Raw genomic sequence first — 16,182 nt, forward strand, 5'->3', positions numbered from 1 at the left:
AGACAGGCAGCAGTGCAGCAATAGACCCCAGCCTTCATTGGGTGACCAACTTCTCGCGACAATCATTAAAACTACTTTAACCTGCCACGGTGGCAGGGTGGGAGCGCTGCCTATCCAGTGTGCGGAACGCACTCCAAGTTACAGACGACATGCCGCGTCTACTTGCCCGATACACCACAGCTTTCGCTCCATGACCATTTTCAGCGAAAGTTAAACCACAGCTAATTTTTTCATCGAACTGAGGCTCGGCTAGATCCCGTGAGATCACGTGAGGCGGCGCGTTTCTATGACAGCGGCGCCACGTCAATTGGCGTCACGTGGTTGTGACGTCAAATTTCTCGGAGCCGAGTTTGCTCGCTTCTGCTAGGCCAGTAAAGCTTTCGCTTTAGAACTCGCAGGACGCCTATGACGCAAACGGGATTTTCAGCGATAGCTGTGGAGGCGTTTAACTTTGGGGATATATTCCTGGTGCACTGGTGAAGCGGTCAAGTGATACACCCCTGCACTGGCAGATGGCTGTTCCAAGCAGAGCCACCCGTAGGTTTATGCGACCAAGGTTGATCGTGACATTAGATGACGTGACATTAACGTCACGTGGCATGAATGTCACATGACCGTAACATTAACGCACCCACCGGCTACGCAGACGGCGATGAGAAAGCCAGGGATGGCCGCCTAACAGCTATCGCTGTAAAAAATTTGCTCCGGTTTAGGTACATTTTTAACAGATGCCAAAAGACAAGACCAACCACGAAGAAGATAGACCGGTGCTCCGACAAGCAGGAAAATGAGGGACGCCGCAACTTTTAAGCCGATTGAACATGACAGGAATTTTGACAGACAAGTTAACTCAGCGTTGAATTTTGTTTTTTTTTTTCTTAGTCGACTTCTCCACGTCCCGGTCTGCCTCCTTCTTCGTTGGCCTTGTCTTTAATCGCGCGTGAGTAACGACCTTATATGGCTTGTTCCTGGAGGCGCCTTCTGAAAAGAATTAGCTGCGGTTTAACTACTGCTAAACGTGGTTAGAGAGCGAAAGTCGTGATGTATCAGGCAAGTAGACGCGACTTGGCATCTACAACGTTGATTGCGCTCCGCACACTAGATAGGCAGCGCGTCCACTCAGGCACCCTGGCCGGTGGCAGCTAAATAAATGGTTGACCGCAGGAGGTTGGTTACTCAATGACCGCTGCGGCCTAATCTACCGCCCTCTACCGGCGAACCGAAAGGTCCAAGGTCAAGGTCAAAGCTTAAGTGGCGCGACACTTTGGTGGACCACATATGGTCTGCAGAAGAACCGACAACTGAGCTAGTTGGTGCATCTTTAAGCCGTGGTAAAAACAGCGCAGCGACGACAGACACAGAGAAGACAGAAGAAGACGGACAAGCGCTTGTCCCTATTCTTCTGTCTTCTCTGTGTCTGTCGTCGCTGCGCTGTTTTTACCACCACATATGGTAAAGCCTATAGCCACACTTGACCTCTGCTCACTTGAAGGTCAACCGGCAGCGCACAGCGAAACCGCCTTTACCTAGCGTAGTGAAGCTTTCGCTTCAAAACTTCATCTCCGATCGGGATTCGAATTACCTCCGCAGAAAAAAAGAGGAGCTCAGTAACCCGGTCGCTCAGACAAGTCGGCCATGGCCACAGCCTTATCATGCAACGTGCGCGGGCAAGAATGATATTTTATGTATAAATTCACATATAGTCCACAGGTGACTTGATGTAATTGAAACCGAAGCTAGCTGGAGTTTCCTACCCCTGTCCCAGAGCCACCGCCGTCCGCACTGTGTGTGCCAATGCTAACGCCTACGGTTCAGGCACCCCAGCTGTTGCGCTCAGAAATCTCATTACGAAGAAGCGTAATGGCGCGCCCAATATTTTTATTAGCTGTACCTGCGCAGCGGCTGCGCCACGCCATCACTTGTGCAACTGGCATGGTGTTAGTGCTCGAGCACCAAAACTGGTCCTGCGCAGCCTGCGCAGGATGGCCAACCTGCTCAAGTCAGAAGCGTTGCATTATATCGCTCGATCAGGGGCTCCACTGGTACTGCTAATTTATAAGGGCCGCAATCATTTCCTTAGCGCCATGTGGCGATAGCCCTCAATATCATCAAAGCCAAAGCGGTTCAACAATTCAGATAGGAATTAACGGAATTCATGTCGACAAATGTCATCATCATCTTCAGCCTGACTACACCCACTGCAGGGCAAATGCCTCTCCCATGTCTCTCCAATTAACCCTGTCTTTTGCCAGCTGCGCCCACCTATGCCTGCAAACCTCTTAATCCCATCCGCCCACCTAACCTTCTGCCGCCGCCTGCTACGCTTGTCTTCTCTGGGAATACACTCCGTTACCCTTAAGGATCAGCGGTTATCTTGTCTTTGCACTACATGCCGTGCCAAAGCCCATTTCTTCGTCTTAGTTTGCACTAGAATGTCATTAACCCAAGTTTGTTCCCTCACCCACTCTGCCCGCTTCCGGTCTCTTAACGTTACACCTATCATTTTTCTTTCCATGGCTCGCTGTGTTGTCCTTAACTTAAGCTGGACCCTTTTCGTTAGCCTCCACGTTTCTGCCCCGTAAGTGAGTACCGGCAAGATACCGCTGTTGTACACTTTTCTCTCGAGGGATATTGGTAACCTGTCATTCATGATCTGAGAGAACCTGCCATATGGGCTCAACTCCATTCTTATCCCTCTACTTATTTCGCTCTCATTATACGGATCAGCTGTCCCTACCGGCCCTAAGTATTCCTCTACCACTTCCAGCACCTCGCTGCCAATAGTGAACTCTTTGTTCCCTTGCTAGACTGCTGAACATTATTTTGGTTTTCTGCATGTTAACTGTAAGACTTACCTATCTGCTCTGCCTCTATATATCATTTCTCTTTCTTTTAAGCTCATCTCCTGAGTGACTTAGCAAGCCAGTGTCATCAGCGAATCGCAGATTACGGTCTTATTCCCCATTAACTCTTATACCCAAATGTTCCCAATCAAGGGCTCGGAACACCTCCTTTAAAAAGGCGGTGAATAATATTGGCGAGATCGTGTATCTTTGCGTTACGCCATTGCTTATTGAAATTTTATTGCTGACTTTATGGAGGACTTTGGTATCTGCGCAGCTCCGATATATATCTTCCAGAATTTTGATATAAGGCTCTGCTACACCCTGATTCCGCAATGCCTGTATAAGTGCTGAGGTTTCCACTGAGTCAAATGCTTTCTCGTAATCAATGAATGCTAAATATAGGGGTTGGATATATTCTGCACATTTCACTACCTATCTGATTGATAGTGTGAATATGATCTATTGTTGAATATCGTTTGAGAAAGCCTGCCTGATCGTTTGATTGATGAAAGTGTAAGGTTGCCGTGACTCTATTGGCGATTACCTTAGTAAATACCTTGTCGGCAATGGACAGCAAGCTTATCGGTCTAATTTAAGTACTTGGCATCTCATTTCTTATGAATTTAGATTACGTTTGCGTTCTTCCAAGCTTCTGGTACCGTCGAGGTCATAAACCATTGTGTATACAGGGTGCCTAGTTTTTCTAGCACAATCTCCCCTGCGTCCTTCAACAGATCTGCTGTTACCTGATCCTCACCAGCTGCTTTTACGCTTTGTATTGCTCCTAAGGATTTGTTTACTTCCTCTTTCGTTATTGGGGGGATGACGCATTTCTGTGCGTTACTGTCGCTATCATTAACGCTCAGACTACATTGGCTTCTGTACAGAGTTTTGGAGAACTCTTCGGCTGCATTAACTATCTTATACATATTGCTAATGACAGTACCCTCCTTGTCTCTTAACCCATACATCTGGTTTTTACCTATGGCTAGTTTCCTCATCGCCGCTTTTAGGCTACCTCCTTTCTTTTGAGCATGCTCGATTCTCTCCATATTAGACTTTCTTATGTCGGCCACCTTGCGCTTATTTATTAACTTCGATAGCTCTGCTAGTCCTATTCTCTCTGTAGGGTTAGACGCCTTCATGCTTTCAGTTTCTTTATCAGATCTTTCTTCTCCTGAGATAGCTTGCCGGTGTCCTGCCAAACTGTCCTACCGCCTATTTCTACTGCGCACTCCGTAATGATAGCTGTCAGGTTATCGTTCATTGTATGAACATTAAGATCGTATTCCTCAGTTAAAGCTGAATATCTATTCTGCAGGGATATCCTGAACTCCTGTAATTTCCCATCTTACGGCTAGCTCGCTAATAGACTTCCTCTTCACAAGCTTCTTCCATTCTCTCCTCAAATCTAAGCTAATACGAGATCTTACCATTCTGTGGTCGCTACAGCGCACCTTTGCGAGGACGTCCACATCTTGAATGATGCTAGGTTGAGAGCACAGTATGAAGTCGATTTCATTTTTAACCTCACCATTGGGGCTCTTCCAGGTGCACTTCCTGTTCCGTCTTTTGCAGCAGAAGGTATTCTTGATCCGTAAATTATTTCTATCAGCGAACTCTACTACTAGCTCTCCCCTGCTATTCCTAGAACCTATCCCACAGTCACCTACCGCGTGGTCGCCAGCCTGCTTCTTGCCCACTTTCGCATTGAAGTCGCCCATCAGTACAGTGTACTGTGATTTTACTTTGTTCATTGCCAAATCCAGGCCTTCATACAAGCTTTCAACGGTCTGGTCATCATAGCTGGATGTATAGGCGCGTAGGCGTGCACCACCTTAAGCATGTACATCCTATTGAGCCTAATTACGAGGGCAGCCACCCTCTCGTTAACACTATGGAATTCCTCTATGTTGCCAGCTATATCATGATTAATGAAGAATCCCAAACCACTTCTCGTCTATCCCCTAATCCGCGATAGCCCAGTATGTGCCCGTCCTTTATTACTCTATAGGCATCACCTGTCCTAAGTTCACTAAGCCCTATGACATTCCATTTAATGCCCACTAGATCCTCTTACAGCAGCGGCTAGCCTCACTAGATAAGATTCAAGTGTTAAACGCTGCCTGGTTCAGATTCAAATGGCTCCCATTTCGGAGCTAGAGATTCTTAGCACCCGCGCTGCGTCACAGGTCTAACCGCCGCCTTGCGTCATTTGTTCCGCAGCCGCTGGGGACTGAGGGCCGAGGGTGAACAGGTTTCTTCGTAGAAGGTTGTGGCCAAGTATTACATCAGGTTGGCCAAAGCCTGTTCTGGTGAGGGTGTACGTTGTCGGTTCTTTTCACCGAGATCAGGCCACACCCCTTGCCTGCTTACGCAATTCCATCGACACGCGGAGAATTGCGCGGCACTGGAATTCGAACTTCGGTCCTCTTTCACGCGAGGCAGCGATGCAGCGATCGCGTAGAGGCGGTAAATGTATGAGGGACATAAGGAAGGTTTACCGGGTAGGTCTAAAAGCGTAACATGAGAACCCCAGTCTACATATCGTGCGCCTACCAGTGCGAATCTTGAGAAGCAGGCTTTCCGGTTTCGATCCAGGCCGCGGATGCCGCGTTTCGATGGAAGCGAAACCCAAAAGACGTCCGTGTACAGCGCGATGTTGACCCGCCACGGCGGCACAGTGGTTAGGGTGCTCGACTATTGATCCGGAGAACCTAGGTTCAAACCCAACCGCGGCGGCCGCGTTTGATGGGGCGAAACGCAAAGGTGCCCGCGTGCCGTGCGATGTTAGTGCACGTTAAAGATACCCAGTAGGTCTAAATTATTCGGGAGCCCTCCACTACGGCACCTCTTTTCTCAGTCCCTCCTTCAATCCTTCTCTTAACGACGCGGTTCAAGAGTCCACCGAGGTGTGTGACATTTACTGCGCCATTTCCTTTCTAATAATAATTAATAATTGGTTTTTGGGGAGCGGAAATGGCGCAGTATCTGCCTCATACATCGTTGGACACCTGAACCGCGCCGTAAGGGAAGGGATAAGGGAGGGAGTGAAAGAACAAAGGAAGAAGGAGGTTCCGTAGTGGAGGGCTCCGGAATAATTTCGACCACCTGAGTATCTTTAACGTGCACTGACAACGCAAAGAACACGGGCGCCTTAGCGTTTTTCCTCCATAAAAACGCAGCCGCCGTGGTCGGGTTCGAAACCGGGAACTCCGGATCAGTAGTCCATTTCCTTTCTAATAATAATAATAATTGGTTTTTTGGGGAAAGGAAATGGCGCAGTATCTGTCTCATTTATCGTTGGACACCTGAACCGCGCCGTAAGGGAAGGGATAAAGGAGGGAGTGAAAGAAGAAAGAGGGAGGTGCCGTAGTGGATGGCTCCGGAATAATTTCGACCACCTGAGTATCTTTAACGTGCACTGACAACGCAAAGAACACGGGCGCCTTAGCGTTTTTCCTCCATAAAAACGCAGCCGCCGTGGTCGGGTTCGAAACCGGGAACTCCGGATCAGTAGTCCATTTCCTTTCTAATAATAATAATAATTGGTTTTTTGGGGAAAGGAAATGGCGCAGTATCTGTCTCATTTATCGTTGGACACCTGAACCGCGCCGTAAGGGAAGGGATAAAGGAGGGAGTGAAAGAAGAAAGAGGGAGGTGCCGTAGTGGACGGCTCCGGAATAATTTCGACCACCTGCGGATCTTTAACGTGCACTGACATCGCACAGCACACGGGCGCCTTAGCGTTTTTCCTCCATAAAAACGCAGCCGCCGCAGTCGGGTTCGAACCCGGGAACTCCGGATCAGTAGTCGAGCGCCCTAACCACTGATACGTTTCGCCTACGACGCGCGGTATAGCCGGCGCGGATGCAACGGACGCCGGGGCTTCGTTCAAAGTGGCGGTCATTTTGACCCGTTCATCGCTGCCGCAACGCCTCCCGCCAAGCGCGTCCAGGCAGGTTTCAATGCCACGTGTCTTCGTGTGTGCGTGTGTGTGTGTGCATGTTGCTGCCCACGCTTGTCAAAGCGGGGCAGCCGGGGAGAGGAGCTCCCCAACTGGGAGGCGAGGAGGTCTGACCGGCGCCGGCCCGGCGGACGCGTCACGTCACGTCTCAACATGTCCGTGCGTCGCCGTCTCGTGCGCCTCATCCCGAGCCGTTCCTTCTTGCCCTCGACTCCGAGGGTATAAAGGCAGCTGCCCCGGACGCCAAAGAGAGGCTTCGATTTCTTCCGTCGAGTAACGTGGTCGCCCTGACCGGCTGCTCTTTTGCGATGCTAGAATAAACAAGTTGTTCTGTTGGCAGTCGACTCATCCTTTGCCAGGACCTTCGGATGTTTCCAGCTGTGCCTCAGGCCACCAGGCCAGCGCTACCCTTGGGGCTTGCGACCCGTTCGCAACAACTGGTCGCCAGTGGTGAGATCGCGACAACGGAGGCCAGCAGCGAAGATATGCGGTCAACTGTATGCTGAGCAGCACAACGACCATCCGGGAGCAGTGCAACGAGCCCTGTGTGATGACTGGTTGCCTGCAGCGGAACGACTGTGCTGAATTCTTGGCTGCGAGGTTTGGTGAGTGCGGGACTTTCTTCTGAGTTTTGCCAGGCTTTTGTTAGTGTCAGAAACAGAGCTGGTAATTGTGGTTGTCGTTGCTGCCGGGTTAGTTTGCGGCAAGACTATAGTAGGCAGTAGAGAAAGCAGCATTCGGAGCAGCCATGGATTTGAAGCCGTTGCGCAAACCGAAAGGGAGTTGGGTCTAAATGTCTCAGACAAACTCAGAAAACCAGAACTGCTAAGGGCTATTTTTGAGTTGGAGGCTGAGGATGACGAGCTGTCGGAATGCCTTGAGACCATTGAGGAAACGGAGCAAAAAGAGAAAGACGAGCGCGAACGTAAAGAGCAAAAAGAGAAAGAAGAGCGCGACCGTCAACACGCTTTGGAAATGAAGCGTCTCGAGGTAGAGATGGAACGCGCTCGTAATGGAAGTCAGGCACACGGTGCAGGAGAACGAGTATCCTTCAAAATGACTGACCTGATGCGGCCGTTTAAGCTTGGAGAGGACATTGGTTTGTTCCTGGTTAACTTTGAGTGAACGTGCGAGAAGCAGGGGTTCTCTCGGGAAACGTGGCCACAGCGCTTGCTCACTTTGTTACCCGGCGAGGCGGCCGACGTAGTCGCTCGCTTGAAGAGAGAGGAGGCAGAGGATTTCGACCAAGTGAAATCGAGTCTGCTAAAAAAGTACAGACTGTCAGCGGAGGCGTTCCGTCGGAAGTTTCGGGAAAATGAAAAAGGCAGAAGTGAGTCATATACAGAGTTTGCCTACAGGCTTATGTCAAACATGCAGGAGTGGCTCAAAGAAGAGAAAGCGTTTGGTGACCACCAGAAAATTCTGCAGTGTTTCGGGCTGGAACAGTTTTATAGTCGGTTACCTGAGAACGTGCGGTACTGGGTCTTGGATAGGCCAGACGTTAGTACAGTGGCTAAAGCCGCCGAGCTAGCCGAGGAATCTGTGACGCGTCGGGCTCGCGGAGCTAAGGACGGTCAAAAGGGTGAATTTGGCTCCAAGTCTGAGAGGCCGAAGTTCCCACCCATGAGAGCAAGGGGGGACACACGTAGTGCGGATGCGAGTGAAAGCAGTCCGACCGAACGTAAGGAGACGGCGGCAGCCGAAGCCGAACGCAGTAAGCGGTTCGAGACGAGGCAAGCGCGCGTGTGTTATACGTGCCAGAAGCCTGGGTCACTTTCGGCGCAGTGTCCAGAAACAAAAACAAAAGTCGTGTTTTTGTCAGTATGCAGCACTGACGAGAACATGAAGCTTCTCGAGCCTTACATGCGAGACTTCCTCGTGAACGGGAAAGAGTGCCGAGTGCTTCGTGATTCCGCAGCTACAATGGATGTAGTTCACCCCTCTTACGTAGAACCCGATATGTTCACGGGCGAGTGCGCATGGATCAAGCAAGCCGTGGAAGCTCATAGCGTGTGTCTGCCCGTAGCAAATGTGCTTATTGAAGGACCTTTCGGAGCAATTGAGACGGAGGCCGCAGTGTCATCTATGCTGCCCCCCCAGTACCCGTACCTATTTTCGGACAGGTCCGATCACCTCCTGCGCGAGAAGGGGCTTTTGTTTGGTGAGGCTAGCGTTCAGGCCTTAACCAGATCGAGAGTTCGGGAGCTCGCTGCAAAGGCGGTAGTTGCGGGGCCGACGTTGTCGAACCATGAAAAAGGGTCGGAGGCGCGGCAAGCTGATATTCAGAGCACGTCCTAACTGAATAAAATTGAGCCTGTAGCGTTGAAGGCACCAGGTACTGGAGAGGAAATGCCCGATACGGGAAAGTTAGAAGAGCTATCTGCAGATTTGCTCATCGAGCCTACGTCAGATGGACTTAATAGGTTGCTAAAAGTCAGCCGGTCGGCTTTGATAGCCGAGCAGAAAAAGGATTGCAGCCTAGAAAACATGCGCTGCAATGTCAAGGAAGGTATCGCCAAGAAAAATGCTCGTTTTGTGGAAAGAGGTGGGGTCCTATACTGGAAGTATCTAGACCGCAGGGGAGTGGAGTTCGATCAGCTGATCGTGCCTCAGTGCTACCGTAAGGATCTGTTGCGCTTGTCGCATGGCGGTTCGTGGTCCGGACACTTAGGAGTTAAGAAGACTAAGGACCGTCTCTTGCTAGAGTACTATTAGCCAGGGTGTTTTCGTGACGCAGAACACTTTGTGAGGACATGTGACACCTGTCAGCGGGTTGGCAAACCAGGGGACAAATCGAGGGCGCCGTTGAAGTTGGTACCTATCATTACGGAGCATTTTAGACGGCTCGTTATGGATACAGTGGGACCTCTGCCGGTAACAGCCACGGGGTACAGACACATTTTGACTGTGATCTGCCCAGCGACAAAGTTCCCTGAAGCAGTGCCGCTTAAAGAACTCAGCTCAGTTGAGATAGTCAATGCACTACTGTCCATATTTGCGCGAGTTGGTTTTCATGCGGAAATCCAGTCAGATCAGGGCACAGTGTTTACTAGCGCTTTGACGACAGCCTTTCTCGAAAGGTGTGGGGTAAAGCTGTTACACAGCTCAGTGTACCACCCACAGTCGAATTCCGTTGAGAAGCTCCACTCCGTCATGAAGCGCGTGTTGAGAGCATTGTGTTTTGAACAACAAAGTGATTGGGAGTTGTGTCTGCCTGTGGTGATGTTTGCATAAAGGACCGCGCCGCATGCGGCTACGGGGTTTTCGCCAGCTGAGCTGGTGTACGGTCGCTCGCTGCGGTCTCCGCTTCGCATGCTTCGAGATTCGTGGGAAGGCAGGGGCGACGACCCAGTCGTGGTCGAGTACGTGCTTAGGCTCCTCGAACGCTTTAGAAGGGCACAGGAGTTGTCAGGTGAAGCAATGGCAAAGGCCCAGCAGAGGGCCAAGGTTTATTATGATCGGACAGCCAGGGCCCGTCGTTTTGAGGTGGGCGATGAGGTAATGATATTGCGCACATCGCTAAAAAAAAACTCGACGTGCAGTGGGAGGGACCAGCACGGATTGTTCAAAAACTGTCGGACGTTAACTACGTGGTGAGTCTGCCAGGAAAACGGAAAGCACAGCAAGTTTACCACTGTAATCTGCTCAAACCCTATAGACAACGGGAAGCAGTGGTGTGTATGATGGTAAACGTTCCCGAAGATCTTCCGGTCGGGCTTCCGGGACTAGGCTCAGTGACGAACAGGGAAGACACCGATCAGGTCATTAGTGACTTACTCAGTAAAGCACCGCTGTCGCCTGAGCAGAAAACCGAACTACACCAACTCTTACAAGAGCTTCAAGGTCAGTTCTCTGAGAGGCCTGGTAGGACTTCTGTCCTTACTCATGAAATAGAACTTACCTCCCCAGAGCCTGTACGATCCAAGGCGTACCGGGTGTCACCCCGCCAGCGCGATATTATGGAGGATGAGGTAAAGAAAATGCTACAGCTCGGTGTTATTGAGGCGGGTGAGAGTGATTATACCTCCCCTTTGATTTTAGTTGAGGTACCGGGCAAGGAACCTCGTCCTTGCGTCGACTACCGCAGGCTTAATTCCATCACTAAGGATCAAATTTATCCGATCCCTAACATCGAGGAGTGCCTTGAGAAAGTTAGTAGCGCTCAGTTTATTTCCACCCTAGATCTTGTCAGGGGTTATTGGCAGGTTCCACTTACAGAAGAGGCTAGTAGGTATGCGGCGTTCATTTCACCAATGGGAACATTCCGTCCTAAAGTTTTGAGTTTTGGTTTGAAGAACGCGCCATACTGCTTTTCAAGCCTCATGGACAAAGTGTTGCGGGGACAGGAAGAATTCGCTTTACCGTATTTAGACGACGTAGCGATATTCTCCGCATCCTGGTCTGAGCATATGGCACACTTGCGGGCAGTGCTAACCCGCCTGCGCGAAGCGGGCTTGACAGTCAAGGCTCCCAAGTGCCAATTAGCACAGGCCGAGGTTGTCTACCTCGGTCACGTGATTGGACAGGGTCGTCGCCGCCCCTCTGAAATAAAGGTGGCCGCTGTGCGAGACTTCCCGCAACCGCGTACGAAGACCGATATTCGGTCGTTCTTAGGTGTCGCCGGCTACTATCAGAGGTACATCCCCAGGTACTCCGATATCGCGGCTCCCCTGACGGATGCTCTAAGAAAAACAGAGCCCCAAACAGTCGTCTGGGGCGAGACAAAGGAAAGAGCTTTCAGCGCCCTAAAGAGCACCCTAACAATCCAGCCTGTGCTACGATCGCCAGACTACACAAAAGGGTTCGTTGTTCAGTGCGATGCTAGTGAGCGAGGCATGGGCGTTGTACTGTGCCAACGGGAAAATGGAGAAGTGGAACACCCCGTCCTGTATGCTAGTCGTAAGCTGACCTGTCGTGAGCAAGCGTACAGCGCCACCGAGAAATAGTGTGCGTGTCTCGTGTGGGCCGTTCAGAAATTGTCATGCTACCTAGCCGGCTCGAGGTTTATCATTGAGACGGATCACTGCCCTCTCCAATGGCTGCAGGCCATTTCTCCCAAAAATGGCCGCCTCCTGCGCTGGAGAAAAATGGCCGCCTCCTGCGCTGGAGCCTCGCTTTGCAACAATATTCCTTTGAGGTGCGTTACAAAAAGGGGAGTCTCAACGGTAACGCCGATGGCTTAAGTCGAGGCCCCTAACGTAGGAATCCGCCTCAAAGTTGTTTGTTACTGATGTTTTCTTCCTGAGGCAGGATTTTTAACATATTGCTTTTGTTTAGTGTTTCAAAGTGATGACGTGCTTTCTAGTGCAATTTTCCCATTTGTGGACGCGTTCTGAGTGCTGCTTGACTACTGTAAGGAACTAGGCAGTAGTATAAAAGGGGAAAGAGCCTGGTAGAGCTTAGTGAGGGTTGTGTCGTGCTTGCTGACTGAGCGGTTGCGTTTCGGCGTAGTTCTAACGCTTGCTGGGAACGAGAACAAAAATGGCAACTCTCCCGAAGTCACTTTGCAATGTCCTGTGTGAACCTGAACCTGAGAACGAGGCCTTCTTTGTGCGCTGCGCTCAAGCAACGCCGACGGACGACCAATTTCGATTACGAGCATTATCGAGCGACATCCCTCCGGACAGCGGATGCAGTCCCCTGACCATCGGGATCTCCTCCTCCCGGCGGGGCGGTCTGTTACGTTTCGCCTACGACGCGCGGTATAGCCGGCGCGGATGCAACGGACGCCGGGGCTTCGTTCAAAGTGGCGGTCATTTTGACCCGTTCATCGCTGCCGCAACGCCTCCCGCCAAGCGCGTCCAGGCAGGTTTCAATGCCACGTGTCTTCGTGTGTGCGTGTGTGTGTGTGCATGTTGGTGCCCACGCTTGTCAAAGCGCGGCAGCCGGGGAGAGGAGCTCCCCAACTGGGAGGCGAGGAGGTCTGACCGGCGCCGGCCCGGCGGACGCGTCACGTCACGTCTCAACATGTCCGTGCGTCGCCGTCTCGTGCGCCTCATCCCGAGCCGTTCCTTCTTGCCTTCGACTCCGAGGGTATAAAGGCAGCTGCCCCGGACGCCAAAGAGAGGCTTCGATTTCTTCCGTCGAGTAACGTGGTCGCCCTGATCGGCTGCTCTTTTGCGATGCTAGAATAAACAAGTTGTTCTGTTGGCAGTCGACTCATCCTTTGCCAGGACCTTCGGATGTTTCCAGCTGTGCCCCAGGCCGCCAGGCCAACGCTACCCTTGGGGCTTGCGACCCATTTGCAACACCACTGAGCCACCGCGGCGGGCCATTTCCTTTCTGCAAAAACCAATTTTCATTTTTCTGTGCGATAGCAGCGCCTGTTAAAAATCCCCACGTGGTCGACGTTATCCAGCGGTGCTCCACTACGGCACTTAATTTTCCTTTATTCTTTCCCTCCCTTTAAACCTCCTCCCTTACGGCAGGCTTCAGGTGTCCTCCGAGATATGACTATACTGAGGCATTTGCTTTTCTCAAAAACCGATTTTCAATTTTCAGGTTGAAGGCAGGCTGTCATCGTTGGAGGGAACAAAATTGGAGGTATGATATATATGCAGAATTACTCATTCTCTACTTAACATTCACAGATCCCTGGGAGCCCTCATACCACTCCTGGTGCAGTGGTGCTGTGGTTTTAGCGATGCGCCACTGCCCCGCGATGGCAGATGCTGCCACCGGTGTGACTTGTGCAACCCAGGTTAGTTTACCCAAGCAACCTCTCGCGACCAGTCAAATTTAACCGCCACGGTCCGCAGTTTGCTCCCAATTTGGGGGGGGGGGGTGCAACGTCACCGCAAGCATACGTCACATAGGTGGCCCAACTGCTTCCTAGGTAACTTCGCTATTTCACAGCGAGAGCTTTTAGGAGCCCGTCCCTGGCTTCCTCGCCGCCGTCGCTGTCTACGCAGTCAGCGTAACCGGTGGCCGGACAATCTGGGTCACATAAGCCCACTGGTGGCTGTTTGCAACAGCCACCTGCCAGTGCAGGCGTGCATCACGTGATCACTACACCAGTGGTCATGTGACTAAACGCGGACAGCTGTCGCTGAATCTCGCGCTACATAGTCGCAACCATCCCGCGGGCTACGTGAACGACAGCGACGACGTCGAGTTTCTGCGACACGAGCTCTTAATCTTCGCGCGTTAATATAACACGTCGCGAACTTGGACGGATAAAACATGCATGGAGCAATTAAGCATAGCAGGAAAGGGCAGAGTCTCAAGTGGGGAGATGAAATTCAGAAGTCTGCGGGGTAGGGTGCTTGCATCCTACGGAAGATAGTGTTAGAGATAATTGGAAGAACGTATCAACTGTGACTTGGAGAAGCTTAGCGAATGATTACTAATAAGGGAAAGTGTATATATCGTCTTATAATAAAACAGTAGGGTGCCGAGCTAAAGTGCGTCTGAATCTTGAGTGTGAAGTTTTTTTAGTCTTTTCTACTTCGAATCATTTGACCGCTCACCTAATTGCTCAGCGCTACGCCATTGTTTCTAACTAGCAGCGTGAAAGGTGTCGGAACAGAGGAAGCCTAGGCCTCATTCCGAGCGTAAGTCTATAGCGAATGTTTGGCGAGTACTCACATCGAACGGAAGACTTGCGTCGGGTAATCTCGGTGTGCACGTCATCCGAAGCCTGCGGACGAAATTTTACATGAGAATTACGCGCTCGCTTGGGCGTCTGTGCATGCACCGCCATCGTCAAACTGAGGGCAAACAAAAATAATCCAGGATATACAAAGCGAAAGATGGCGTTCACGGTGTTAATTGGCATTGGCGTTGACATTGTTTTAGATGGGGATGGTTCTGAGGAAAGGAAGCGCGCATAACTGGCTCCCTGGATGTGCGGACGCCTCATTCGTGCTTTGGTACATGTGGTGGTGGTGAGAGAGCGCTGTGGCCCGAATGCAGTAGTGCTGACTGCGTTGTGGCTGACATGCGGCACTGCAGCAATAGCTAGGCCGCAGCGTTCATTTGGTGATCAATCTCTGGCGATCAACCGTTAACTGCACGCCACCTCCCAGGTTGGCAGGGAGGGCGCGCTGCCTATCCAGTGTGCGGGACGCAATCAAAGCAGGCTTTTGCAGTTTGACACCAACGCCACGTACATGAAAGCGAGATTGAGGTTTCCACTGGCCCTTGGAGCCGGTTGTGCGCGTTTCCTTTCGTGAAAATTAACGGCCTTTGTAGAGTTTTCAACGCCAATGAACTGTATGAACGCCATCGACTAACTTTTATTTGGTTTTTGAGGAAAGAAATGGCACACTAACCGTCTCACATATCTCGCTGGATACCCGAAACGAGCCGTAGAGGAAGGGATAAAGGAGGGAGGAAGAGAGGAAGAGAAAACTAAAAATTGAAAGTTTGATTTTGAGGAAAGGCGCGGTGCTGCGCAGCGACGGAACACATGTGGCTCGGTGCTACTAGTGGCGCATGCGCAGTAGTGACTAGAGAGCGAGAGAGAGAGGGAGAGAGAAATACCCGCGGCGAGGCGCCTGTTGTGACTTCATGTGCCTCCTCGGAGTACCGCCAAGGCGAAATCGCAAGTTCGCGGCCAGTAAAGCTTTCGCTTTAAAATATTCGCCGCCGGAGAGGCTAGTCTGACTGAGTGGTTTGGCCACTGGCTCAGTGGTTTGGGCGCTCGGCTACTGCACCGAAGTGCCCGGATCCAAACACGGCCGCAGCCGCCGTGTTTCGGCGGAAGCGAAACGCATAAGGCGCCCGTATGTTGTGTGATATCAGTGCCGGTAAAGGCCCGGTCGTTGAACTATTCGGAGCCCTCAACTCACCACATCTTTCATTCTTCGAATCCATGGCGCATTTGAGGTGTCCACCGAGAAGAAAAAGTTACTGTGCCAATTGATTTCTCCAAAACTAATTTTCATTTTTTAACGCCAATGCATTTCTAGCCACACTACTTGGGTTTCAGCTTGTCTGTGTCCTCTGAGTAGCAAGCTTAACTGGCTCACCGGCTAACTGGACACCCCAATCGCACTTCACTAGGCGGTGGCGTTCACCTTAATTGTGGAGTATAGCGAGTTTCATTTTTTAAAAATCAGCAGCAGGTTTGAAATGATAATAGCAATTGGTTTTATGGGGAAAGGAAATAGCGCGGTATCTGTCTCATATATCAGCGGACACCTGAACCGCGCCGTAAGGGAAGGGATAGAGGAGGGAGTGAAAGAAGAAAGGAAGAAAGAGGTGCCTCAGTGGAGGGCTCCGGAATAATTTCGACCACCTTGGGATCTTTAACGTGCACTGACATCGCACAGCACACGGGCGCCTTAGCGTTTTTCCTGCATAAAAACGCAGCCGCCGCGGTCGGGGTGAGGTTTGAAATGCAAATTTGGTTTTCGAAGGAAGGAA

At 51.1% G+C, this 16,182-nt stretch overlaps 1 protein-coding gene across 1 annotated transcript in view; it reads right to left on the minus strand.

Annotated features, from left to right (window-relative positions):
* The window catches only part of LOC144123731 (uncharacterized), a 78,462-nt gene that overhangs the window by 5,856 nt on the left and 56,424 nt on the right, over positions 1–16,182 (minus strand). The window contains exon 4 of the mRNA XM_077656505.1: positions 14,401–14,452. Coding sequence (XP_077512631.1) covers positions 14,401–14,452 — 52 coding nt within the window. The remainder of the gene's footprint in view (positions 1–14,400; positions 14,453–16,182) is intronic.

This window comes from Amblyomma americanum, chromosome 3 (genome assembly GCF_052857255.1).
Source record: "Amblyomma americanum isolate KBUSLIRL-KWMA chromosome 3, ASM5285725v1, whole genome shotgun sequence".
Taxonomy (NCBI): Eukaryota; Metazoa; Arthropoda; class Arachnida; order Ixodida; family Ixodidae; genus Amblyomma; species Amblyomma americanum.